Source organism: Diceros bicornis, chromosome 10 (genome assembly GCF_020826845.1).
Source record: "Diceros bicornis minor isolate mBicDic1 chromosome 10, mDicBic1.mat.cur, whole genome shotgun sequence".
Classification (NCBI taxonomy): domain Eukaryota; kingdom Metazoa; phylum Chordata; class Mammalia; order Perissodactyla; family Rhinocerotidae; genus Diceros; species Diceros bicornis.
In genome coordinates, this window is record NC_080749.1 from 62,965,724 (window position 1) to 62,993,129 (window position 27,406).

General features: G+C 37.3%; 1 protein-coding gene across 2 annotated transcripts in view; it reads left to right on the forward strand.

Annotated features, from left to right (window-relative positions):
* Nucleotides 1–16,269, forward strand: part of DUSP19 (dual specificity phosphatase 19) — a 34,144-nt gene extending 17,875 nt beyond the window's left edge. The window contains exons 3-4 of one of the 2 annotated variants that reach the window (XM_058549376.1): nt 8,766–8,918; nt 14,394–16,269. In XM_058549376.1, the coding sequence (XP_058405359.1) occupies nt 8,766–8,918; nt 14,394–14,633 (393 nt within the window). In that variant the 3' untranslated portion in view covers nt 14,634–16,269. The remainder of the gene's footprint in view (nt 1–8,765; nt 8,919–14,393) is intronic. The other variant, XM_058549378.1, reaches the window with a different exon arrangement.
* The last annotated feature ends 11,137 nt before the right edge of the window (nt 16,270–27,406 follow it).

Here is a 27,406-nt window from a genome sequence, read left to right on the forward strand (position 1 = left end):
TTAACAAACAAGAAAAAGCCCTAATAGGCAACCTTAAATTACACCTAACAGAACTAGAAAAAGAAGAACAAACAAAGCCCAAAGCCAGCAGAAGGAGAGAAATAATAAAAATCAGAGCAGAAATAAATGATATTGAGACCAAAAAAACAGTAGAAAGGATTAATGAAACAAAGAGTTGGTTCTTCGAGAAGATAAACAAAATAGACAAACCCTTAGCCAGGCTAACTAAGAAAAAAAGAGAAAAGGCTCAAGTAAATAAAATTAGAAATGAAAGAGGAGAAATTACAACGGATACCATGGAAATACAGAGGATTATAAGAGAATACTATGAGAAATTATATGCCAACAAATTGGACAATCTAGAAGAAATGGATAAATTCTTAGACTTATACAACCTCCCAAAATTGAACCAAGAAGAAATGGAGAATCTGAATAGACCAATCACAAGTAAAGAGATTGAAATAGTAATCAAAAACCTCCCAAAAAATAAAAGTCCAGGACCAGATGGCTTCTCCAGTGAATTTTACCAAACATTCAAAGAAGATTTAATACCCATCCTCCTCAAACTATTCCAAAAAATAGAGGAAGATGGAACACTTCCTGAATCATTCTATGAGGCCAACATCACCCTGATACCAAAACCAGACAAAGACAATACAAAGAAAGAAAATTACAGGCCAATATCGCTGATGAACATTGATGCAAAAATCCTCAACAAAATATTGGCAAACCGAATACAACAATATATTAAAAAGATCATACACCATGATCAAGTGGGATTTATACCAGAGACGCAGGGATGGTTCAACATCCGCAAATCAATCAACGTGATACATCACATCAACAAAACAAAGAATAAAAACCACATGATCATCTCAATAGACGCAGAGAAGGCATTTGACAAGATACAACATCCATTTATGATAAAAACTCTCAATAAAATGGGAATAGAAGGAAAGTACCTCAACATAATAAAAGCCATATATGACAAACCCACAGCTAACATCATACTCAACGGGGAAAGACTGAAAGCCATTCCTCTGAGAACAGGAATGAGGCAGGGCTGCCCACTCTCACCACTCCTGTTCAACATAGTACTGGAGGTTTTGGCCAGAGCAATTAGGCAAGAAAAAGGAATAAAAGGAATCCAAATAGGTAACGAAGAAGTGAAACTCTCACTATTTGCAGATGACATGATTGTATATATAGAAAACCCTAAAGAATCTGTTGGAAAACTGTTAGAAACAATCAACAACTACAGCAAAGTTGCAGGGTACAAAATCAATCTACAAAAATCAGTTGCATTTCTATATGCTAATAATGAACTAACAGAAAGAGAGCTCAAAAAGATAATACCATTTACAATTGCATCAAAAAGAATAAAATACCTAGGAATAAATCTTACCAAGGAGGTGAAGGACCTATACAATGAGAACTACAAGACATTGAGGGAAATCTACGATGACATAAAGAAATGGAAAGATATCCCATGCACGTGGATTGGAAGAATAAACATAGTTAAAATGTCTATATTACCTAAAGCAATCTACAGATTCAATGCAATCCCAATCAGAATCCCAATGACATTCTTCACAGAAATAGAAAAAAGAATACTAAAATTTATATGGGGCAACAAAAGACCCCGAATAGCTAAAGAAATCCTAAAGAAAAAGAACAAAGCAGGAGGCATCACAATTCCTGACTTCAAAACATACTACAAAGCAATAGTAATCAAAACAGCATGGTACTGGTACAAAAACAGACACACAGATCAATGGAACAGAATTGAAAGCCCAGAAATAAAACCACATATATACGGACAGCTAATTTTCGACAAAGGTGCTAAGGACATGCAATGGAGAAAGGAAAGTCTCTTCAATAAATGGTGTTGGGAAAACTGGACATCCACATGCAAAAGAATGAAAGTGGACCATGTGCTATCGCCATACACAAAAATTAACTCAAAATGGATCAAAGACCTGAAGGTGAGACCTGAAACTATAAAACTCATAGAAGAAAATATAGGCAACACACTATTTGACATTGGGTTTAAAGGAATCTTTTCGGATGACATGCCTACCCAGACTAGGGAAACTAAAGAAAAAATAAACAAGTGGGACTTTATCAGACTAAAGAGCTTTTATAAGACAAATGAAATCAGAATCAAGATGAACAAACAACCAACCAGCTGGGAGAGAATATTTGCAAAACATACATCTGACAAGGGGTTGATCTCCATAATATATAAAGAACTCACACAATTGAACAACAAAAAAACAAACAACCCGATCAAAAAATGGGCAGAGGAAATGAACAGACACTTCTCCAAGGAAGATATACAGCTGGCCAATAGGCACATGAAAAGATGCTCAACATCACTAATCATCAGGGAAATGCAAATCAAAACAACACTAAGATACCACCTCACGCCCGTTAGAATGGCTATAATCACCAAGACAAAAAACAGCAAATGTTGGAGAGGATGTGGAGAAACAGGAACCCTCATACACAGCTGGTGGGAATGCAAATTGGTGCAGCCTCTATGGAAAACGGTATGGAGATTCCTCAAAGAATTAAAAATAGAGATGCCCTATGATCCAGCCATCCCACTACTGGGAATCTATCCAACGCACCTGAAATCAACAATCCAAAGAGGCTTATGCACCCCTATGTTCATTGCAGCATTATTCACCATAGCCAAGAAGTGGAAGCAACCTAAGTGTCCCTCGACTGACGATTGGATTAAGAAAATGTGGTATATATATACAATGGAATACTACTCAGCCATAAAAAAAGACAAAATCGTCCCATTTGCAACAACATGGATGGGCCTGGAGCGTATTATGTTAAGTGAAATAAGCCAGAAAGAGAAAGACAAACACTGTATGATCTCACTCATATGTGGAATATAAACCAACACATGGACAGAGAAAACTGGACTGTGGTTACCCGGGAAGTGGGGGTGGGGGGTGGGCACAAGGGGTGAAGGGAGTCATATATGGGGTGATGGACAAACAAAAATGTACAACCCAAAATTTCACAATGTTAGAAACCATTAAAATATCAATAAAAATCAAAAAAAAAAAAAAAAAAACTACAATGAGATATCATCTCTCGCCTGTCAGAATTGCTATAATTAACAAGACAGGAAACAAGTGTTGGAGAGGATGTGGAGAGAAGGGCACTCTCATACACTGCTGGTGGGAGTGCAAACTGGTGCAGCCACTATGGAAAACAGTATGGAGATTCCTCAAAAAATAAAAGATAGAACTACCATACGATCCAGCTATTCTACTGCTGGGTATTTATCCAAAGAATGTGAAAACACCAATGTGTAAAGATACATTACCCCTCTGTTTGTTGGAGCCTTATTCACAATGGCCAAGACGTGGAAGCAACCTAAGTGCCCATCAAGGGAAGAATGGATAAAGACGATATGGTATTTATACACAATGGAATACTACTCAGCCATAAGAAATGATGAGATCCAGTCATTTGTGACAACATGGATGGACATTGAGGGTATTATGCAAAGTGAAATAAGTCAGAGGGAGAAGGTCAAATACTGTATGATCTCTCTCATTAAGTAGTAGATAATGACAACAAACACATAGAGACAGAGATTGGATTGGTGGTTACCAGAGTGGAAGGGGGGAGGGAGGAGGGTGAAAGGGATAATTAGGCACATGTGTGCGTTGATGGATTGTAATTCGTATTTTGGTGGTGAACATGAGAACATAATGTAATCCATGCGGAAATAGAAGTATAATGATGTACACCTGAAATTTATACAATGTTATAAACTAATGTTACTGCAATAAACAAAACAAAACAAGAAGTTATTAGGAGAGTGGGGAAGGTTTGAAAGAGGTGATGTGGAGAATGAGGGAGAGAGCCTACTAGGAAAATATAATTGCTAAGCATCGCTGAGGGTCGAGAGAGATTGGCTCTCATGAATTTATGGTAGCATGAACTGCAATATTGCTTTTCTCCAGCAATGCTTAGCAGTCTGGTGATAGACTGAACTTTTACCAGACAGGTGTGGGGGAGGTAGACCATGGACTATAAGCTGGATAGAAAAGGAAGTGAAGGCGAGAGGCGCTGATAGATAAGAAAAAAAAAAATAGATCAAGGTATCAATGGCTCTTGCAAGGTCTAGTGGGAGTAACTGAAAGAAAGAGCTGGAAAGATAAGAGTGGGATGCCTAAATTAATGTTATCAGAGCTGGAGCAGTTCTGGGTGTTGGCCATGAAGGAGTGTGATTGAAGTGAGGTGGTGATGAAAGTCATTGGAGATGAGGTAGTCAGGGAACTGTTAAGCCCAAATGGAAATTGATGTCACCCAGGATAACGGTAGGACTTGAGTTCGGGTTCAGACAGCTGAGAGCCAGGTCCCCAAGGAACGCAATGGGTAGAAGATGGAATAATCAGTTTGTATGAACCTCAAAGACCAAGGATTTTTACCTGGAAAAGATGTGAATTGGAAGAGGCAGGAGCAGCCAAAAAGACTGCAAGCCTACCTCTCACCCATGAAGTAAATGGGGTGCTAGGCCCCTTTCTAGTTGCAGGAGATACAGAAGTGAACAAGCGCTAAGGTTGTTGCTCTTAAAATATGATACTTTCAGATAAGAATACATTCTCTGAAAGAATCAAAACAAGGCAATGAGAGGAGTGGCAGGAGGCCACACAAGTCAGGCTAGGCCTCTCTGAGGGTGTTACATTTCAACTGAGACCCTAAGACAGAGTCAGCCATGCTTGGATCAGGGAAAGAGCACTTCAGGCTGAGAGAATTGCAAATGTGAAGGCTCTCCAGGGGGAACAAGTAATCTATTCCTCCCTTCTGGTCCCATAACATTTTGTTATTCTCCTATAACTCTTAATACCTCTGCTTTGTATTATTACCATCAATGAACATGTTTTCTCCTCCTCTACTTCTGAGGATTCGACACCTTGTCCTAGTTATCTTTGTTACCCACAGTTCTGAGAAAAACTTTTGATTGCATTGAGGCTAAAAATTTTATGTGATAAACATTTGCAATTAATTTCTCCAAGGAAATAACTACTAACCAATTCATTAACTAATTTGATATGCTTACTTGTCAACTTACTTATTTGTGTTTAAACTGGATTCTCCTTGTTTTGTTATGATAATTACTGACTGACAACAAGAGAGAATGGCCTAGAATTGCATAAGGATATTACAATTACTGTATTTCCTAATAGGAACCCTCTTATATCAATAATTTAAAATAAATAGAACAAGTTTCAAAGTCTTGCTTACACTAATCAATTAATATTTCTCGGGGGGAAAATGAAAAATAGAAAAACTGATAAATTTGTTCATTGGCAAGTGTTGTTATTTATCTCTTCTTATGATACACTAGTTCAGATTCCATTTCATCTTGGTGGTGTGAGCCAAGTAGCTGTTTAAAAGATCCCTCTGCCTCTGTACACATGACCCTGTTAGATGCCTGGAAGAAGCAAAGGTAAACTGAGCAGCTGAATAGAGGGTTTCTAGAAAAATTTAAGGATACTGCAAAACAAAATTATTGATTTAAATGCATGGCACGTTTCAAAGAAATATCCTAGCATTTAAGTAAAATGCTGTAACTAGAAATTCCTATAGAAATTTCATTTAATGTTTACATAGGGTAATAATAATTGCTTTGTTAGTAAGGTACTCATTGAGTGCCTGGTGTGTGTGGAATAAAGCACTATGGAGGGTAGAAAACTAAATGTAATGTAAAATGTTCCAAGTTATTTATTGCAGCTTTGTTTATAATAACAAATTATTGAAGACAACTCATGTGAGTCCATCGGTGGGGAATTGGTTATATGAACAATAGTACACTCACACCATAGAATACTATATAGCTATAAAAAAGAATACACAAAAAGGGTCTCTATAAAAAAGAATACACAGGGGCCGCCAGGTGGCACAGCAGTTAAGTGCGCGTGCTCTGCTGTGGCGGCCCGGGGTTCGCAGGTTCGGATCCCGGGTGCACACCGACGCACCGCTTGTCAAGCCATGCTGTGGCGGTGTCCCATATAAAGTAGAGGAAGATGGGCACGAATGTTAGCCCAGGGCCAGTCTTCCTCAAGAAAAAAAAAAGGGGGGGGGAGGATGGGCATCGGATGTTAGCTCAGGGCTAGTCCTCCTCACCAAAAAAAAAAAAAAAAAAAAGAATACACAAAAGGATCTCCAGGACATATTTAAATGGGGGAAAAGAACCCAAGGTGTTGCCTGTGTGTAAGAAAGGAAGTAGATAAAATATTTGCATAAGGGTACTCTAAGAGAATGTACAAGAAACCAACACACCATTAGCATGGGAGATAATGGAGTGGATAGGGATAATGTGAGAGCAAGACTTCTTAATGTTTCTTATTTATTTATTTATTTAGTGAGGAAGATCAGCCCTGAGCTAACATGCATGCCATGAGAGAGCAAGACTTCTTAATGTTTCTTATTTATTTATTTATTTATTTTGTGAGGAAGATCAGCCCTGAGTTAACATGCATGCCAATCCTCCTCTTTATGCTGAGGAAGACTGGCCCTGGGCTAACATCCATGCCCATCTTCCTCCACTTTTTATGGGATGCCACCACAGCATGGCCTGACAGGCAGTGCATCGGTGCACGCCCGGGATCTGAACTCTGATTTTTGAACCAGTTCAAAAAATAAAGTTTTATTAAAAATGGAAATAATAATGCCTAAATGGGGAGATTGAGATAACCTTTATACCTAGCACATACTAAGTACTCAATAAAGGGGCTATTCTTATTATTCCTAATATGAAGGACATCCCAAGGGCAGCCATAGTTAGGACCTCTATAACTGCGATTGGAAGTACGCTTGATTACTAGAAGGGTTTTAGGCTGAGTCCCCAGCACCACACCCACCTGTGACTCGGTACAGTTCTTTTCAATCAGGACCATTCAATCAATACACATATAAATTGCATTTCCAAACAGCTGAACTACCCAGGCATTGGGTAGTTTAATAATCCAACAATATTTGTAAAGTATTTTTACCTTTCAACATCTTTTCCCAAGATTCTCGTTTGGTCTTCTCCATAATCCTGTAATGAGATATATCTATCTCATTACCCTATATATCTTCCCTGTACATCATAGGATGTATATATATATATATATATATATTCTGTAAGTGGTCAGAATACATCTATATATTCATAGTCTTTGGAACTGTAGAAAATGGTTGTGAAGACAAGGCAAACACATCAGTATTATAAGACATTGGGCGATATCATGTAGTTAAGGGCCGAATCATATAATCCTGGCCAGGAGGGCGCTGGGAATGAGAGTGACTTGACATAGTCAAATGAGACTTCACTGGGGAAAGCAGAAAGACTTTTCAGACTTTATTTCCTAAAAATGTTCTTCCCTTCTTTCTAGTTTCTCCTGTCTCAGAGTCTCTCCTGAGTAGACGTTTGAGGTTTTTCTGTTGTCTTTCTTCCACAAGGCAGTTAGGGTAGTAAATGGCCTGTGGCGCCCTCTTTGTGAGGCCTTGCTCCCTGAGTGCCTTAATCCTCTTTTGATTGTGGACCATGTAAACCTGAGCCACCTGAGCAAGGAAAGAGCCTGTGTATGATAATACAGGGGGGTCTCTGGACTGAGGGCAGACAGTGGCCATACCAGAGAATGGAGGGCCGTCCAAGATAGCCCTTCTCTCCCACTGACACCATGGCCTCTCTGCACATCGACTCTGTTTTCCTCACTTGGCAGCAGGAATTTTTCAGCTTCTCTGAGCACTTAGAAAATGGCTGTCTTAAAGCTCTCAAGTTTGTGGATCATTTTAGCTGTCTTTTACACCTATTTTAAAAATTTCTAAAGATAATCTGATCGGCCTAGCTTAAGTCAGGTGTCCACCTTAATCCAGTCAGCTGTGCTGACAGGAGAATTAGGGCACTGCCAGAGCCATATCTGTGAGGGTAGTGGGGGCATGAGAGGCAGAGGTAGACAAATACTCTAAAATATGTGTGAAATACATGAAAATACTGAGATTAGGTGAAACCTAAGACCCGTGGTAAGAAAAAGAATAAATACAATGAGAAGCATTTTCATGACAAGAAACACTGACTCATTTTTCTGATCCATTTCGCCTTTGGATTCTCATGGACTTTCCACATGGCTCCTTCCTCATGTTTGGTGAACTCTAGGAGAGGGGTTCAAATCCCTAGAAGTAGGAGATTGCTTATGTGCACCATCTGCAAGAAAATCTTTCATGGCCATGCCCCCTTTCAACCACACTAATTCATCAGAATCTCTGGGTATGAGGCCCTGTGGCATTGATAGTTTTAAAATCTCACCAGGTGAGTCTAATGTGCAGTCACACTTGAGAATCATTGTACTAATAAAGAATGTGAAGGAAAATAGGGAAATAATTATTGAAAGGGAAGTTGTGTGCCACTGATGCACTTCTCCTGCTTAAGCTTTTTATGTGGACATTCTTTGATTTATTTAACAAATATTTTGAGCATTTTCTGTGCTAAGTTCACTGCTCACTCACATTGCTTACTTCTAATGGTGAGTAAGCTAAACCTGGTCCCTAGCCTCATGGAGTTTCTAGCACAGTGAGGGAGACAAACAATCTCTAAGTGCTAAGGACTATAACAGGGCAACTATAGGGTGCTATGAGAGTGTATAGAAAACAGTACTTGTTACAGATCTCAACATCGCAGTTTCTTTTTAATTAACCTAATTCATGGGAATTTTAAAAAATCATCTCCTTTTTTTCTCTTTAAGGTGACTCATATTCTCAATGTTGCATGTGGAGTTGAAAATGCTTTCCTCAGTGACTTTATATATAAGAGCATTTCTGTATTGGATCTGCCTGAAACCAATATCCTGTCTTATTTTCCAGAATGTTTTGAATTTATTGAACAAGCAAAAATGAAGGTAAGTTTTGTTTTGATGCACAGTTCTTCAAAAGCAGAAGTTTAAAAATATGGGGCCATTACCCAACCTCTATTCTTTTTGTAAAGAATATATAAAGAACTATTATGAAATTTCCCCACCAACAATATTTCATTATTCCCTACAATTATTTAGTTATAAAGTTGCTCTTTTCTCAGTGACATATTTACTTTTAACATTAATTCAGTTCTCATCTTCCTATGCCTTCCTGAGAAATGTTAGGAGATAAAATTCTCCATTTAACTGAATTTTCCTGTGAATATATGCACTTAGATTTCCTTTGACGGTTTATAACCACCTGCCCTCTGACCAGTTTGCAAGATAATCAGATGGACTATGGGATAGAGACTGCTCTAGTCCTGTTAGTGTATTTGTGAGGATTAATATGCATTCATTTTCGTGGCTAAGGTAGGGGTTGTGAATCTAAGCATTTTTAACAATAGAATTTTTGGGCACTCTAAGGACTAAACGTATTGCTTTACTGAGCTTGGATGAAAATGCCGATCAGAAGCTGTCCATTGGTTCTCTGACTTTAGAGGACCAACGGATAATATAATACTTCAATCTTGGAATTGGATTCAAGCGAGCACTCTGACAGGCAGGGCTTCTAGGTTGGCTATTACCAATAATTATTCCTTGAAATGACATCGTTTTTAGTCAGTATATAATTCTTACAAAATTTATGTGAGATAGATGGGACTGTAGAAGCACTTACAGAGAGAAGTTAACTCTCTTGGAACACCTAACAATTAATGACAGTTAAGGTTAGAATCTAGCTTAATTGAATTCTGTTTAATGATCTCCCTTCTATCTCTCTCCTTCCCTTTCTTTCTCCCTTCCTTCCTTTCATTTAGTAATATTTATTGAGTGCCTTATGTGCTCAGCACTATTCTAGGTGCCTTCCTCTAGATTACCAGCAGAATATAAAAGTATTCAACCCTACCGTTCAACTTTATTTAATAGCAGATATTTGGATGAAAGAAAAGGAAGAAGTTTTCTTTTTTTTTTTTTTAATAACGATAGCGTACATCTTTTTTTTTTTTTTTTTTGGTTGAGGGAGATCAGCCCTGAGCTAACATCTGTGTTAATCCTCCTCTTTTTGCTGAGGAAGACCGGCTCTGAGCTAACATCTATTGCCAATCCTCCTTTGTTTCCTTCCCCAAAGCCCCAGTAGATAGTTGTGTGTCATAGTTGCACATCCCTCTAGTTGCTGTACGTGGGACACGGCCTCAGCATGGCCGGAGAAGCGGTGCGTCGGTGCGCGCCCGGGATCCGAACCCGGGCGCCCAGTAGCAGAGCGCGCGCACTTAACTGCTAAGCCACAGGGCCGGCCCAGGAAGAGGTTTTCTAATACAAAACCTAATATTGACTGCTCTGTTCACTTGTGAAAAATTTTATCAGCTCTAGATTGTAACATTTCATTGTGCCAGTTAATAGTGTTAAAAATGATCAAGTTTCTGTGTTAGCTGCTTCTCTAAGGAGATATAGAATATACCTTAGATGGTAAAGGAAAAATGTAGACGTCATCCATATTCATATTAGAAGATATGTACATTGGGGCTGGCCCTGTGGCCTAGTGGTTAAGTGCACGTGCTCTGCTGTTGGCGGCCCGGGTTCGGATCCAGGCGCGCACGGACGCACCGCTTGTCAGGCCGTGCTGTGGCGGCGTCCCACATAAAGTGGAGGAAGATGGGCACAGATGTTAGCCCCGGGACAGTCTTCCTCAGCAAAAAAGAGGAGGATTGGCATGGATGTTAGCTCAGGGCTGATCTTCCTCACAAAAAAAAAAAAAGATATGTGCATGTTGCTAGTAAAAAGTGGAAAGGGTAATAGTTAATTAAATTGGTTCTTAGCTTGGGTTTCCTAAAAAATGGAACCTGAGACAAGGATTAAGAGCCTATGCTTCATTTGAGAGGTGCAATCCCTAGGCAGTGAGAGAGAGAAGAAGGGAAAGTGATTCAGAGAAGTATGAGAGGCAGTGCAAGACGATGTGTTCACTGCTGAGCACAGCTTTATAAGGGGCTGACTGTGCAATAGCTGGGTGCTCAGCAGGTGCTTCTGCTCTACCACCTAAGACTTCTCTGGGCAGGGAGTACAAAGAGGCTGCACCTCAATACAGACTTTGGGAGGGAGGGGAGAGAGAGAATTTATCTGCCTGACTCTCTCTCAGCTCCTACTTCCCAGTGGTCAAAGTTTACCCATGGGGAGGTAACTAAGCCCACAGTTCCAGGTTACAACACTCCACTCCTTTAGCAGCCACCTTCAAGGCTAATTCAACGCCCTGTGGTGTGACTTTCCATCCAAGTTCAGAAGCAGCAAGAGAATCCGGAACTCCTGGTGACCCTGTCTATGCAGAGGTCGCCACGGGGAAGAGCCGGGCCTTCTGAGGCAAACAAAACTCAACAGGCCTAAGGAGAGCAGTTGGCCACAGAGGTGGCGGCTGAGGTGGAGCAAGCTGAGGGCCCACGAGATGATGGCACCAAGAGAGTCTGAGGAGGTGAAGAAAATGTTTCTGCTACAAGATGTATTAGAATTCCATAATGTATTCTAACTTCTCAAGCCTTGTGTTTTAGAGTGGGATCCTAACCTCAGCCAATATTTCCTTGTCCTGAAAACTCTTTCTTATTTAGATTAATACATATTTAGTTTTAGCAATAGAATTCATGAATTTTCTTCATTTTTTCCAGAAGAGATCTCTTCATGACTTTGTCCATTGTATATGCAACTGTTGTTAAATCTAATTACTCAGTGAATTGCGTATTTCAAAACTACCTTGTAGGCTCTAGTTTGTTGTTTTCATCTTTTTTTACATACAGCTGCCAAATGGAATGTCTTCCATTTTCCCATGTCTTTCTTCATTTCCCTCTGTACTTATAAACTTCGTTTGGTTTCTCCGTCCTTCCACTATCTCTGCCTCTGGATCATTTGTCAGGTTTATGCCCAAAGAGACAAAAATACACATGAAAGGGAAGTAGTAAGGTAACTTCTATAGCCTCAGGAGTTCTTTGAGGAACTAAATTTACTTGGCCCCTCTTTTTATGTACAAAAGGTTTTGTTTGTTAATATGAAAATGAGTATTTGATATTCCATGTTTATTGTTTAATATGATTTGATTTTAAAAACATAAGTAATCCATGTTTACTATAGAAAAATTGGAGAATACAGATAAATTAAAATCACTCTACTCCCACCACTTAGACATAACCACTGTTAGCATTTTGATATATTTTTCTAGACCTTTATCATTTACTTATTTAAAAAAGACCTGAACTTGGCTCAGTTAATCTGTCAACAAATATTAATTATTTATTCTGAGAAGATGCATGGGATACATATTGCTGCCCTCAAGGACCCTGCAATCTAGTTGACAAGCTATTCATAACAGAGTGAGAACAAAGAAAACTTTAAAATGGAAATACTGTAACATAATTACTATCCGCCCATAGCAAAATGGTGATTTGAACTTTTGAGAGAACACTTTCCTCTGAGGAATACAGAACAAAATTAATTTATTCACTTAGCAGACTTTTATGGAATACCTACTATGTGCCAAGAATTGCACTAAGGACTAGGCATACAAAGATGGCTAAGATATCCCTCCTGCCCTCACCACTCTCAGAGAGAACCAGGCCTCTTAGAACAGAAGCCCGAGTTAGCTGGACCAAGAAAAGGAGCAAAGGTGTTCCAGGCAGAGGACAACAGCAAGTACAAAAGAAAAATTGCTTTATAAATTATTTCATTGTCACTATTTTGAGTTCTGGAAAGGGGACCTAAAGCCAATTTTTCTGGAAATACTTTCAAGGACAATATGATGCCTATCGAGTAATAAAAACATAAATATGTCAATTCAAAGGCTGTAGAAACCAACATAAAGGTAGCTGTTACATAAATAATGTAAGAGAGGAGAAAATACTAACATTATTAAACACTAGCTAAATCTGGATGCACAGTATATAAGACTGAAAATAAAGCTAGTTTTATTTTCAAAGGCATATAAATGGATCATTAATAGAGATGACTAGTATGTTGTCAAGAAATATTAAAAATGACATTGAAAGGTATCTCATAAGCTTATCACTCCAAGTTTCTTTGGAATATCTAATTTGTTTTGAGTTGAAAGAAGTTCATTAATAGTTTTCATCAATTACTGTAATATGATTTTTAAATCTTGTCTCATAAAAATGAGCTACTGTACAAAATGAGAAAAGTTCCATATACGTATAGTGAATATTTGCATTTTTTCTTGTACAGAAACAGTTAAAATTTGGAAATGAGTCATAAATATATATAAGAAAACAATTGAAATTGTCTTTTTGATATGAGGATTTGAAAAATATTAACTAATTTTCTTGTGAATCATTTGGCTTTCTTGAAATGAGACGCACTTGCAAATTTAATACAACAGATCTAGCAAAGGCATTTTGCAACAGATTTATGAACCTGAGAAAATTGCCTTGCAAAAGTAAAATAATCCAAGGAGTCATAAACATGGTATTGTTAACGTATGCTTTGGGTAGGGAGTTTTCAGTGGTAAGTTTTGTTTTTTTCCCCTTCCCCTGTTCCCATCTTTCTTTTGTGTTTTACCAAAGAAGAATCAGGAAATGAAGCAACTAAAATGTCTAATTCTGTAGGATGTGCTCGCAGTTCACTACATTTCATCTAGATCATTAACTTTTTAAAAGGCTGAGATAAGCTACCCTCTATCAATGCTGTCCCGTCAGATCTATCACGTTCATTATTAATACAAAATTAGCCCCATCGGCATGGGTCTTGCACTGTGTCCCTTTTCAGTTGTAAAGTATCATTTGCAAGTTACCTGAAACGTTTTTCCTTTATTGACCTCATGCTCGTGTCTAATTACCTTTTCCACTTCACATTGTCATGAGCTATTTGTGTCATCATTTTACTACCTCATAAATTTAACTATTTTTTAAGTTCTTTCCCTCCAGAATAAAATATATCCAAGGGTAGAAAATTGTTTCCTTGCTAGTCATTTTACACATAGATTTTCAAGCCGGTGACGCCAGTTTCCTTATGAGAACACTATGTGTACCTGGATTGTTTCAGGCTTTCTGTTTAGTTTTGTGATTATGGCTTTATTTATGTTTCCACATGTATTCCCTGTGATTTTCCTCTTATTTATAGACATGTGGCTACTAAGTTACTAGGCTTTTATGTGTACGTTACTAGATTACTTCAGTTTATAAAAGATACTATTTCAAAATTCCAAATACATCATGAAAGCATTTCAGTCCTGGGGGTGGGAAGATAAGGTGTTGGTTGATTGATTGATTGATTTTTCCATTTGTTGCTTACAGTGAATTGTATTTTGCTAACCAAATAAATTGATAAAATGATTTTTATTTTATAATTTTAAGTAGTATAAGAATGTGCAATAATCGATTTAATAACTTTTCTTAAGTGAATAATGAAGATTTTTGTTTGATCTTATTGCAGGATGGAGTGGTTCTTGTTCATTGTAATGCAGGAGTTTCCAGGGCTGCTGCAGTTGTAATAGGCTTCCTGATGAATTCTGAAGAAATCTCATTTACCAGTGCTTTTTCTTTGGTGAAAAATGCAAGGCCTTCCATATGTCCAAATGCTGGCTTCATGGAGCAGCTTCGTACATATCAAGTGGGCAAAGAAAGCAATAAGTGTGACAAAATACAGAAATTAGGAGGGGACAACAGTTCATAAGTTACATTCTAGCAGAAGATGGACAACTGTAATTTCTGAATTGGCCTCTACAGCCACCTGTCCAATTTTTTGGAGTAGACTAGTAAAAACTTCCTTTTCTCTTGCTTTTTTCAAGTGGAACTAGAGTCAATGGATTGTCCTAAGCTAGTGTATAAATAAACTTTTAAATTATATTATATTTTCTTTGGTATTATAATGTGTGATTAAATGCTCCTGTGATTTGTGAAGGGAAAATAACAATGTATTACCAATAATTGATTTCTGTAGAAGGAATAGGTTTCAATTTAAAATCCATATTAGAGCATGGAAAGATTAAATCAGTTGATTAAAACTTTTGGTATTTTCCTCTTCCAGCAACTGCTTCCATGAAGGAAAAAACAAAGTGCTATTTGACTTATCATTTCAGAGGGAGGTAAATTTCTTTGTAAGGAATTTAAGATTAGGGGGCCAGTCTGGCGGCCTAGCGGTTAAGTTCATGTGTTCCGCTTCAGTCTCGAGGTTCTCCGGTTTGGATCCTGGGTGCGGACCTACTCACTGCTCATAAAGCCATGCTGAGGCAGCGTCCCACATAGAAGAGCTAGGACTACAACTAGGACGTAGAACTATGCACTGAGGCTTTAGGGAGAAAAGAGAAAAAAAAAAGAGGAAGATTGGCAACAGATGTTAGCTCAGGGCCAATCTTCCTTAAAAAAAAAAAGTTTAAAAGAAAAAAAGGAATTTAAGATTAAAAACTAATACCTTAAATCTCCCAGAAGAGGTAACCAAAATCTGAAGGTTTATACAGTATCTATATAGTGGTTACAATATTCACAAAATTTTTATGTCCTTTTATGAAAACGTACCCACTTTTCATTTTTATTTGTAATTTAATTCTATTGCCTGCATTTATTTTTTGTTTTTAAAATTTTTGCATAGATGTTCTCTCTTACGTTATTGTGAGCTTATGTTTCCTTAATTAGGTGATCTGGGCTCTTACTTTTGCTTTTTTGTATCCTGGGTCCCTAGCATTCTGTTTTTGGGTCTCATGTCATAATTTTTGGTCTTTTTGGATCTGTGGGAAAATGTTTTATGTTGAAAGGTTATTTTTTAGATGTGATTTATTCACTGATCTGTTTTCTAGTTTTGTATTCTACTAGAGAACATATTTTTAGAAAGAAGAGTTATGACTGTAAGAAATTTTAAATACCTTGTTAGGAAGCCTAAAATAATTTACAATTTTATTTCTGGCAGAGGCTTTGAATAGTTTCTTTTTTTTTTTTCTCATTGAGTCTTCATATTGGCAAGACTGAACTGTGTACATTATAAATTTGCTTAAAGATATTCTTTGAATTATTCAGAATAAAATGTACTTTAATTATAGTAATTAAGATAGAATTTATTTAATAGCTTTCAAGTACCCTTTCATGGGCTAGAAAATATCATTGCCATTTAGATTTTATTAAGAAAGTCCTGAGCTCTCCTTAAATACACATTATAGAGAGCAAGCGTATTCCTATACCTAAGTTGGAGAGTGCACATTGAGCACATCTGTGCCTTTGACAAGGCAGGCTTTCTTATGCTGTCAGGAGCAAAGTGTATGTGATAAATGCAAATTATGTTTTGAGATTGCTTTAGCCTGAAAGATGCGGTCACGTGCAAAGCTTCTGTTGAGAAGCACCATAAATGTAATCAACCTACAGTGAGCTGTTCGAAGCCGGCCAAGGAGATAGAATCCTCTTAAATATGAGACTGATGTATAATGTTGTCTTTATGGTCAGTATTGCTGAGGGTTTGCTGGGTGAACCTTTTCCATGCACATGAATGCATTTATTTAAATACAGTTCATTTTGTTAGGTGAGGTTTAGTTTTCACCTATTAAGTGTTGTGACGTGAAGCCTTGAGTAGAACCTGTTCATAATGAACAGTATATTATTTATGTCTGTAGTTTGTGTGCTTAGTTGTTGCCTGTAGTTATCTGGTTACGGTGCAAACACATATCTTCTGTATCATCTACAAAAGTGCTTTGAGCATCAGTTTTATCTTAAATGATAGTAGTTTCCTGTATCTAAAATAGATCAGTGAATGTAATTCAGTCTTTTAAATTAGAAGTACTATGTGCGATGGGTCATATAGTATGTTTATTGCTCTTCCCATGGATGTGTCACCCTGTCATACCTAGTTATTTATAAAAACAAACTTTTTCATTATGATCCTCTATCTCACATATTATAAATTAAAAAAAAATGTATACCAAATGTAGGTCTGTTTTGAGGGAGAGGAAAAAATATTTCAAAGAGTTTTTGCCTCTATTTTAAAATACATTTTTCTACCATTTTTTAAAGGGAAGAGGAAATGAAAATATCATTTGTCTTTAAACATTGAAAACAAATATAGAGCCTTCTTAGCAACCTGAAAAAGATAAGCAGAACAAAGGTATTGGAACATATGATAAAATTCTACTTATTTGAGGTTAATATTTTTTAAATGTTTTGCTAACTTGATGTTTTAATATACATTTGTGATTACATATAATTTGAATTGAGAACCCAAGAAGTATTTAGATATTTGGAAAACCGAAGAAATATTTTTCTTAGATTCTTCTGGGCAAAATTTAGACCATTATGCTAACTTAAAGACAAAGATTTCAGAAGAAATGGAGTATAGTATTTAAAATTGTTATTGCAGTTTTCCTTTTGCATCCCTTCTTCCCTACTGAACCTTGATTGAAATGTATGAATATAGCACTTGAAATTTTTTTTTGCATGTGACCTAGGGAACCCACTTTGATTCTGATGGATAATGTCAGTGGTGGTGGGGAAACCTCCTGAACCTGTCAGTGTGATTGTTAGTAACTCACATGGTTCAAATGTATATAGAAAGTCCCCCTCAAAGGTAATTTCTCAAAATATTCTTGAATGTAGCAAGTGTAAATGAGAGTATTGTCTTATAATGTTACCCAGTGAGTTAATGCAATGAATTAATACCTTCATAAGCAAAACTATAATACATTTTAAAATAGCAGAAATGTAGCACAATGAATTATTTTGTTTTGCCAGGTAACTCTAAATAATTGATCTTTCTGCCCAAAGGATCCTGAACATATTTAGTTAACCTGTAGTTATTTAAGAATTTAAACCAGAAGATTTTAATGTTTTATATTCTTGTAATATATACAGTGGCATTTATAGTTAACAAATTTATGGTTTGTTTCCATTGATATACTTTTAAAAATAACTTATAGTTAAACTTTTCTATTTCAAGTAAAGCTTTGACTTACTTATTTTGTATCCATATTTATAATGTACCTTTATTGTTTCTAGGTATTGATATACTTTAATAAAAATAATAAATTTACCATTTCCCCCTGTTAATATCGTTATTTCTTTGAGTCTATTTGTTTTAAAAGACTTAACGCTTATTTGCTGTCAAATTCTGGCTTAAAAAATCTGTTGGGAGCCAGCCCTCGTGGTCTAGTGGTTAAGATTCCTCGCTCTCACCGCCGCGGCCCAGGTTCATTTCCTGCTCTTGGAACCACACTACCTGCCTGTCAGTTGTCATACTGTGGCAGTGGCTCACATAGAGAATTAAACTAACAACTAGGATACGCAACCATGCACTGAAGCATTAAAAAAAAAATCTGTTGGAAAGATACAAAATTATACCTTTTGGAATATAAATTAGTTTGAGGTCTACGGAGATTTGTTGCTCCAGCTACTTCAGGAAATGCAAAGCTAAAGTAAGATCTTATAATTGGCATTACTGTGGGTAAATTGGCAGTGAAAATTCAATAGAACATCCTAGTACTTTAAGTCAAGAGAAGATGCTGAATTACTCTCAGATTAAACTACTGACCGTTCTACGCGTGACAGCATTGAGACTATTTGGACATAGTCGGGCACCTACCTCCTAAGTTCACACATCATTACTTCTCTGACCACATTGCCGACTGCTTTCTCCTTCACTCTCTGCTTCAACCACGCTGGCTTCTTTGCTATTTCTTGAAAATGCCTAATCAAGACCCCACTTCATTGATTGCTGGTCCCTCTACCTGCAACACTTTTCCCCCAGCAACATCAGATCTTCTTAGTAAAGCCTTCTCTGACCACCTTATTTAAAATTGCCCCCATCCCTAACACTTTTATCTCCCTTTTCTGTTTTATTTACTGCATAGCCCTAATTATCACCAACATTCTATATATTTTACTTATTTATTTTGCTGTTTTATCCATCAAACCTTGGGCTCCCCATGAGGGCAGAGATTTTGACTATGTTGTTTTATCTATACTAGTGTGTATCCCAGTGCAGGATTTCAAAAATTGCTTGTTAGGAGGAAGGGAGGGAGGAGGGAAGGAAAAAAATTGATGCATACTAAGTGGCAGCTTAGTACCCACTGCAGATTACAGTTCAAACTGTGGCAAATGACTCACAATGTACATCTGTAGCCATGTCTGATAGTGCATGAAGGTGACAGTTTGAAATGATAGGTATGAACCAGGATCCACATAGGACCCTAAGCAGCAGCAAATATGAATGCCCTTTTTCTAAGGTAAAGTCTTCTACCAAAGTTATTTAGAAACTAAAAAGTTGATCAAATAACCAGCAAGAGTATTGAGTATATGGTATTTTGCATTCATTCAAGATATGAAAGAACAAGGGCTTATGTGGCCAATTATCAATTGATTGTCTTTCAGCTCCAAACCCACTCTTCATTGCCTCTGAAAAAAGGAAGACGGGCCATTGAAATATTTTTCCTTTGACAGCTGATATGATGTTGAACTTGGTCAGTAGAAGGCACTGTGTTGGAAAGACCTTTCAGGAGGAAGGGGCATTTCCACCTGGTTCTGGTGTGCTTTCTAGGCAGCCTCCTGCAGTACAGACAGCTTCCTGGGAGCCAGGATCCTACAATGCTCACAGCTTCTCTACCGCTGGTCCTGTAGTTTGGGTGGCTTCTTCAGCACTTGGCTCCTGTGGCACCCTGAGGCCAGCAGCTTTCCTAGATAACGCCCTGGGGTGGTTTTGTACCAGAGTATCTATGGTGAGAAACCTCATGTCAACAGCTTTACCTGGCATTCTAAAGGGTGAATTTCCAGCAAGTTCTACCAGTCAACACAACAGTGATATCTCTGCCATTCAGTGAGCCGACTTCGCTCTGCAATAGGATCCAGGTTTCAACCCCAAGGGTCCTCTTCCTTGAACTCTCATCTTCAGAGGTGGTGGCTGCTCTTTATATCTAATATTCCTTTATTGTTCAGAGTTCTCTTTACTTCTTTCTTTCTAACCAATCCCTCATTACTCCTGTTAGAGTTAATAAATCTTTAAACTTTCCCTGTTCAAATTATTGTGTGGTTTATCTCTTCTGTTTGGACCCAGACTGATCCAGCCTACAATTTACAGTCAATTATTTTAATAATTGTCCCTGTGGAATATTTCTAACAGTAGGTCAAGCTATCTTACAATCATGCAGATTATGATAATAAGAGCTCAAATGGCAATAAATGCAGGAATGTTTTTTGCGTGTCTAGTTCTATCAATATAAATAGTGCTCAATGTAAGAATATAGATACGATGATCTGAATTTGTTAATGTTTGTTATGTACAGAGTGATGAATCCTTCAAAGCTAAAAATAAAAGCACACAAATAGTGCAGTTTGCTTTTGATCTTATGTTTCTTAGCACTCTTCCCACATGTATATCATTCCAGCAGGAGAGGAAATGTGTTCCATTGCTTGCACTTTCTAAGTTCCCACTCCCCTCTTTTCACAGTTCATTTCTTCTACTAAATTTGTGAATTTACTTAATAATAGTTGTAATTACTGCTAATGCAACTTCATGAACTCTGAGGGGTAAATGAAAACAGATAATGTCTCACCACTAGAGATTTGTTTATATACACTTTTTATAAAAGCAAATGCATTCTTTTCTGAAATAAGGGCCCTAGCTCTGAAGTCAGATTGTCTTAATTTAAATTTCTACTCCACTGCTTACTTGGGTGAGTTAACTTCTCTAGGCCTCTTCTCAGAGTTGTTTCAAGGATTAAATGAGATAATGTAAGCTCATCTTTTTGCAAGGGCCTGGCACATAGTTCTCAATAAGTATTAGTTACTATTATTATAGTAGTAAAAGTGTAATAGTTACTGGGGTTGGATCAAGCTGGAAGCCTCAGATGATAAACCTACTCCCTCAGAAAAGACTGAAGAGACAGATAAGTACATATATAAATCTTCCAGAGCACAGCAACGCAAGAAACAATGTCACCCGTGGAGTAGAAATTTTGAGCAATTTCTGAAAGATAGCGTGTAAGATTAGAGATAAAAGGAACTACAGCTCAAATCATGTTACTTAGGACTACCGTGGAGGTGGAGTCATTCCAGAATTGCTCTAAGCTCAGAGACTATGGATGGATATTGTGCGGAGAAGGAGTGTTTTGGAGATGGCTCGGTGTAGGGAGCGGGAAGGGGGTGAGACTCGCATTTGGCTAGCTCCTCCCCACTTGTGCTGAAGAACTAGCAGTGAAGGCCTTTAGCCACTGGTTAAAACAGGGATGTAGGTGCTTTGGCTAGTGAGGCAGATAGCTACTGAGGAATAAGGAGCATTCCCCTCACCCTACTATTGAAAAGACAAACTCCCCAAATGCCCCTAATGGCAATTAGTGTCATTCAAATAGTGTGATTTTTATGCAAGAAGAGACAAATAGATCAATGGCACAGAGTGGAGTATAGAACAGGTCTATGTATACGTGAATATGACTTCTCTTGTTCTGGCCACTGATAGTTGCACTAGAGCAACTCAAAGTTTTATGCTTTCTCAGAAGCCTCATCACATCTCACATTGCATTTGTAATTAACTATAACTCCTGCTTTTTTTTTTCACATCTCCGTATTATACTTTTTTTTTGTCCCCCAATCTAAATAGAATTTAAATATAGGGGGGAAAGATGGCATATCAAAAAGGAATTAAAGATAATTCAATAAAGAGTCTATTTACAAAGATGTGGACAGAGTAAGGGAACATTCAAAGAGATGGAGAAGCACCTTGGATCTAACAATAGTGGACAGGCATTGCAACCTCTTGGATGGGAAGTGCAGGGGGGAAAAGAAGGTACCAGAATGTTGAGAGAGCTGTAGCCATAGAGAGGAACTGCTGGATAGGTGCAGTGGCCTTAGGCAGAGGCACACAGCCACTGCCAAACTGTGGCCCAACAGGGAGGGAAGCCCCTGGACTTTTCTTCCCTCCCATTCTACAATCTCTTGCCTATGACTTTAATTGTCCAAACTCAACTGGAAGCAGGAAGTCAGTGGAGCCCAGGATGATGCAGTCTTTTGATACTGATCTCCTAGTGTACAAGGCAGGACAGAAAAAGGTGGAAGGTAAATCTATACAAGCCAAGAGAAAATATCCAGCACATTAAACATTGAAAATCATTTTGGATCCTCATTCTGTCACCTCCACATTTATTACTATTCTTGGTATCATAAAATCTGTGAACTTTGTAAGAATGCCCTAGATATCTTTATTCAAGTTATTGACAAAAGGGTTGAACTGCCTAGGACAGATCAACTCTACTTATATATATACTTACAACTTAGACAAAATGAACCACTCCCTTGAAAAACACAAACTACCACAACTCACCCAACATGCTTAGATAATTTGAGTGGCTCTATAATGTTGGTTTGCAAACTGGCCCCTGTACATGGAGGGCAGGGAGAGACTGAAGAACGAGGCAGACCACTCCAGATTGGTAGGTGGCAGGTTTAATAAGCAAGGGAACTTACATATGAGGCTTGTCTTGGGTACCCGTGGGAGGAGTAGATCTCCACATCCACCAGCCAGAATCTTAAAAGTTTATATAGAGGCCCTTACTGGGTTCAGTCACATATACCATGCAGATGGTCTCAACAACACATTACTATCTCAAGGCTGTGTCCTTGAGACAGCTTCTAGTTCGAGGAAGGCAAGTGGAATGCACATTCCAACAGGGGAGGAGAGAGATCAGGAGCCTCTGATTGCCCGGGTCCAGCTCGAGCACATCCTCTTGATGACCTCCTCCAACATAAAACTATTCAGTAAATTGAATTAGTCATTTAAAAGCTGCTACAAAAAAGAAATATCCATGGTCAGATTTTCCTAGAATTTCATCGGAGAATGCTACTAAATGTTTAAGAGGCATTAACACCAATTCTACACAATCTCTTCCAGAAATAGAAGAAGGGGGAATACTTCCCAATTCATTTTATGAAGCCAGTATTAGTCTGACACCAACCAGACAAAGACAGTATGAAAAAACAAAACTATAGCCAATATCACTCCTGAAATATAATTTCAAAAATTCTTGACAAAATATTAGCAAATAGAATTCAGCTATACATAAAGAGAATTATACACTATGACTGAGTGGGGTTTATTTCTTGGATGCAAAGCTGGCTCGACATTAGAAAATCCATCAGTATAATCCACCATATTATAAGGCAAAAGAAGATAGATCACATGATAATGTCCATCAATGCAGAAAAAGCATTTGACAAACTTCAACACTCATTCAATACCATCCCAGAAAAATTAGGCAAAGGGGGAACTTTCTAAACTTGGTAAAGAGCAGCTACAAAAAACCTACAGCTAACATTATACTTAATGGTGAAAGACTGAATGCTTTCCTCTTAAGATCAGGAATGAGGCAAGGATGTGCACTCTCACCACTCTTCTTCAAACATTGCTGCAATTTCTAGCAAGTGCAATAAATCAAGAAAAGGAAATAAAAGGTATACATTTCAAAAGGGAAAAAAATAAAAGTGTTCCTTTGGCAGACAGCATGACTGTCTACATAGAAGATCCCAAGGAATCTACAAAAATACTAGAACTAATAAGTGAGTTTAGCAAAGTTGCAGGATACCAGATAAATATACTAAAGTCATTTGTATTTCTACATACTAGCAATGAACACTTGGTCACCAACATTAAAAATACAAAACCATTTACAATCACTGAAAAGAGAGAGAGAGAGAGATACTTAGATGTAAATGTAACAAAATATGTATAGAACTTATATGCCCAACACTACAAAATGCTGATGAAAGAAATCAAAGAAGATCTAAATAAGTGGAGAAATATACTGTGTTCTTGGATTGGAAGACTTATCATAGTAAAGATGTCAATTCTCCCCAGATTGACATACAGGTTTAATGCAATTCCTATCAGAATCCCAGCAAGAATTTTTGTAGATATAGGTAAGATTATTCTAAATTGTATATGGAAAGGCAGGGAACAAGAAGAGCTACAATAATTTTTAAAAAGAAGAATAAAATGTACTTACTATATAGCTATAAGACTTATTATATAGTTACAATAATCAAGATTGTGTGGTATTGGCAAAGAGACAGACCCATAGATCAGTGGAACAGAACAGAACAGAAAACCTAAAATTAGACCCACACAAACATGCTTTGTTCAACTGATTTTTGACACAGGTGCAAAAGCAATTCAATAGAGGAAAGATAGCTTTTCAACAAATGGTGCTGGAGCATTTGGACATCTGGACTTTCATAGGCAAAAAAATGAACCTTGATGTAGCCTCATACCTTCAACAAAAATTAAGTCAAAATGGAGCACAAACTTAAATGTAAAACTATAATAATTCTAAAAAAAAAAAAAAGGAGAAAATCTTTGGGATCCAGGGCTAGGCAAAAAGTTCTTAGACTTGACACCATACTCATGATCCATAAAAGAAAAATTTATAAATTAGACTTAATCAAAATAAAAGATTTTGCTCTGTGAAAGACTTTGTTAAGAGGATGAAAAGATAAGCTAACAGAGTGGAAGAAAATATTTGCAAACCATATATCTAACAAAAGAACAGTATATAGAATATATAAGAACTCTCAAAACTCAACAATAAAAAATTCATCTAATTAGAAAATGTACAAAAGACATGAAGAGACATTTTACTGAAGAGGATATACATATGGCAAACAAGCACATATAAGATGTTCAATATCGTTAGCCATCAGAGAAGTGCAAGTTAAAACCACAATGAAACATCACTACATACCTATCAGAATGGTTAAAATAAAAAATAGTGACAACCTCAAATGTTGGCAAGGATGTGGAGAAACCAGATCACGTACATGTTGCTTCTGGGATTGTGAAATGCTACAGCCACTCTGGAAAACAGTTTGGCAGTTTCTTAAAAAACTAAACTTGCAACTACTGTATGACCTAGTAACTGCAATCCTGGACATTTTCCGCAAAAAAATGACGATGTATATTAACACTAAAACCTGTACATGAATTTTTGTAGCAGCTTTATTTGTCTTAGGCAAAACGGAAAACAACCCAGATGTTCTTCAATGAGTGAATGGTTAACCAAACCGTGGTGCATCCATTCTATGGGATACTACCCAGCAATAAAAAGAAACAAACTACCAGTACCTGCAACAACCTAGATGAATTCCCAGAGAATTCTGCTGAATAAAAAAGCCAATCCCCAAATGTTACATACTGTATTATTCCATTAATATAACAGTCTTGAAATGATGAAATTATAGAAACAGAGAACAGATTAACAGCTGCCAGGGGTTAAGAACATGGTGATAGGAGAGGGAAGTGGGTATGGTTATGCAAGAAAATGGAAATATCCTGTATCTTGATCAAATTGAAATATTCTGTATCAACATTCAATATTCTGGTTGTGACACCATATTATAGGTTGGCAAGATATTACCATTCGAGGAAACTGGGTAAAGGGTATATAGGATCTCTCTGCATTATTTTTTACAACTTCTTGTGAATCTACAAATATCTCAAAATAAAAAAGTTTAACTTAGAAAAAACTTAACCAAAAAACCCCAAGTTTTTGACTTCATGGAGCTTACAACGTAGTTGGGGGGATAGATATTATTTTAAAGATTACAGAAGTATATACTGCAAATTGTGACCTTGTCTAGTTATAAGGGAAAGCTTTCCTGATTTTGAGTGACATTTGAGATGAGTTCTAAAAGATAAGTAGGTGTTAACTAAGTGAGAGGGAGTGGGTTGTTGGAGATCTTCCAGAACTGAGAGAACACATGTAAAGACCCAGGGGTGGAAAGGAGCATGACACATTGGAGTAACGGAGAGAAATCTGAGTGGCTGCATCAGTGAGCAAAAGGACATGAGATGGTATCAGATAAGACATAGCTGTTTGACCAGATCAAGCAAAGGTTTGTAGGCAGCCTTAGGATTTTGGTCTTTTAGAGCAGTGGAAGAAATCGAAAGGTTTAAAGCAGGAGAGCAACTTGCTCAGAATACTATTTTTAAAAGCTCACTCTAGCTGCACTGTGGAGAGTGGATTAGGAAGGGAGAGCAAGACTAACCAGGAAACTAAATCCAGGTATCAGATGGTAAAGCTGGGATTTGATTCAAGCAGTAAAAATGGAAAGAAGTAGGTGTATTTGAAAAGTATTTAAGGAGGTAGAATTCACAGTACCTGGCATTGGATCGATGTTAGAAAGAGGTTTTCAAAACCATTCCAAGGTTTCAGGCTTTAACAACTAGATAGTTGGTGGTGCCATTCTCTGAGATAAATATTCATGCTTCGCAGAAAAGACCATAAATTTGGCTTTTTATATGTGATTTTGAGGTGCCTTTGAGATATCCAAGTGGAGAAGTCATATAGACAGTTGAATATATAAATTCGGACCTCAGAGAATGATCTGGGTCGGTGGTACGAATTGAGAGTCATTAGGGCAATGGACGTGGATGACATCATATAGAGAAAGAGTTTAGAGTAAGACCAGACCATAAGACTGAGCCTTGGGAACAACATTTCAAGGCTGGATAGGGGAGGATGAATCAAGAAAAGAGACTTAGACATATGGTCAGGGAGGTAGGAGGGAAACCAAGAGAGTTCAAGACACTAAGGAGAATTTCAAAGAGTGTTTCATGTGAACTAATGCTGTTGAGAGCTATATAAGATGAAGACTGAAAATGTCTTGGATTTAGCGTCATGGAGGTCTTTGGTGGATTAATGGAGGAAGAACCCAAATTAGTTTATTAAAATATGCTGAATGACAGATAAGAGCATTAGGACAAATTTCAGTTATTGAATATATATTATATATAATATATATCTATCATGGGGTGAATAAGTCAATGTATTATATATGAGGTAGCTACTGTTATTTCCACTCTTCAGATAAAAAAACTAAGTCCAGATGTTAATGTCACATAACTATTGAGTATTTAAAGTCAAGATTTGCACCTGTCCTCACCAAAATGCTACTTCTCTAAATGAAGACATTATCAAGTAACGAAAGATTTATTTTTTCACTCTCATTTTTTCATACAAGCTGGGACAGAATGTATAACCTTTGAACACACTAGAATTTAGGCTTATTGATTTAAAAAAAGAATTTAATGAGGGAAAATGTCAAACATACACAAAATTATAGAGAAAAGCATAATCAATTACCCATCAACAATTATCAGCTCATGGCTTTTCTTGTTTAAAGGATACCGTCAGCCATTCTCCTCCTCCCCTGCTCCTGCACTCCCCAACCCCAGAAGATTATTTCAAGGCAAATCCCACACAAAGCTCTTTCTAAAGTCAATCCTGGTTTTGTTTCAACATCCATTTTGCCTGCTATAAACTTCCTCGGGGCTTTCAAAAATCTGATTAAACCTATCTGATAGTTCAAATGTAAAAGCAGGAAATAAAATTACACCTGAAAGTTATGTTTTTTAGATGAGTTTTTCACAGCAAAATTGAACAGTAGCTACAGAGATTTCCCATATACCCTTTGCCTCCACACATGCTTAGC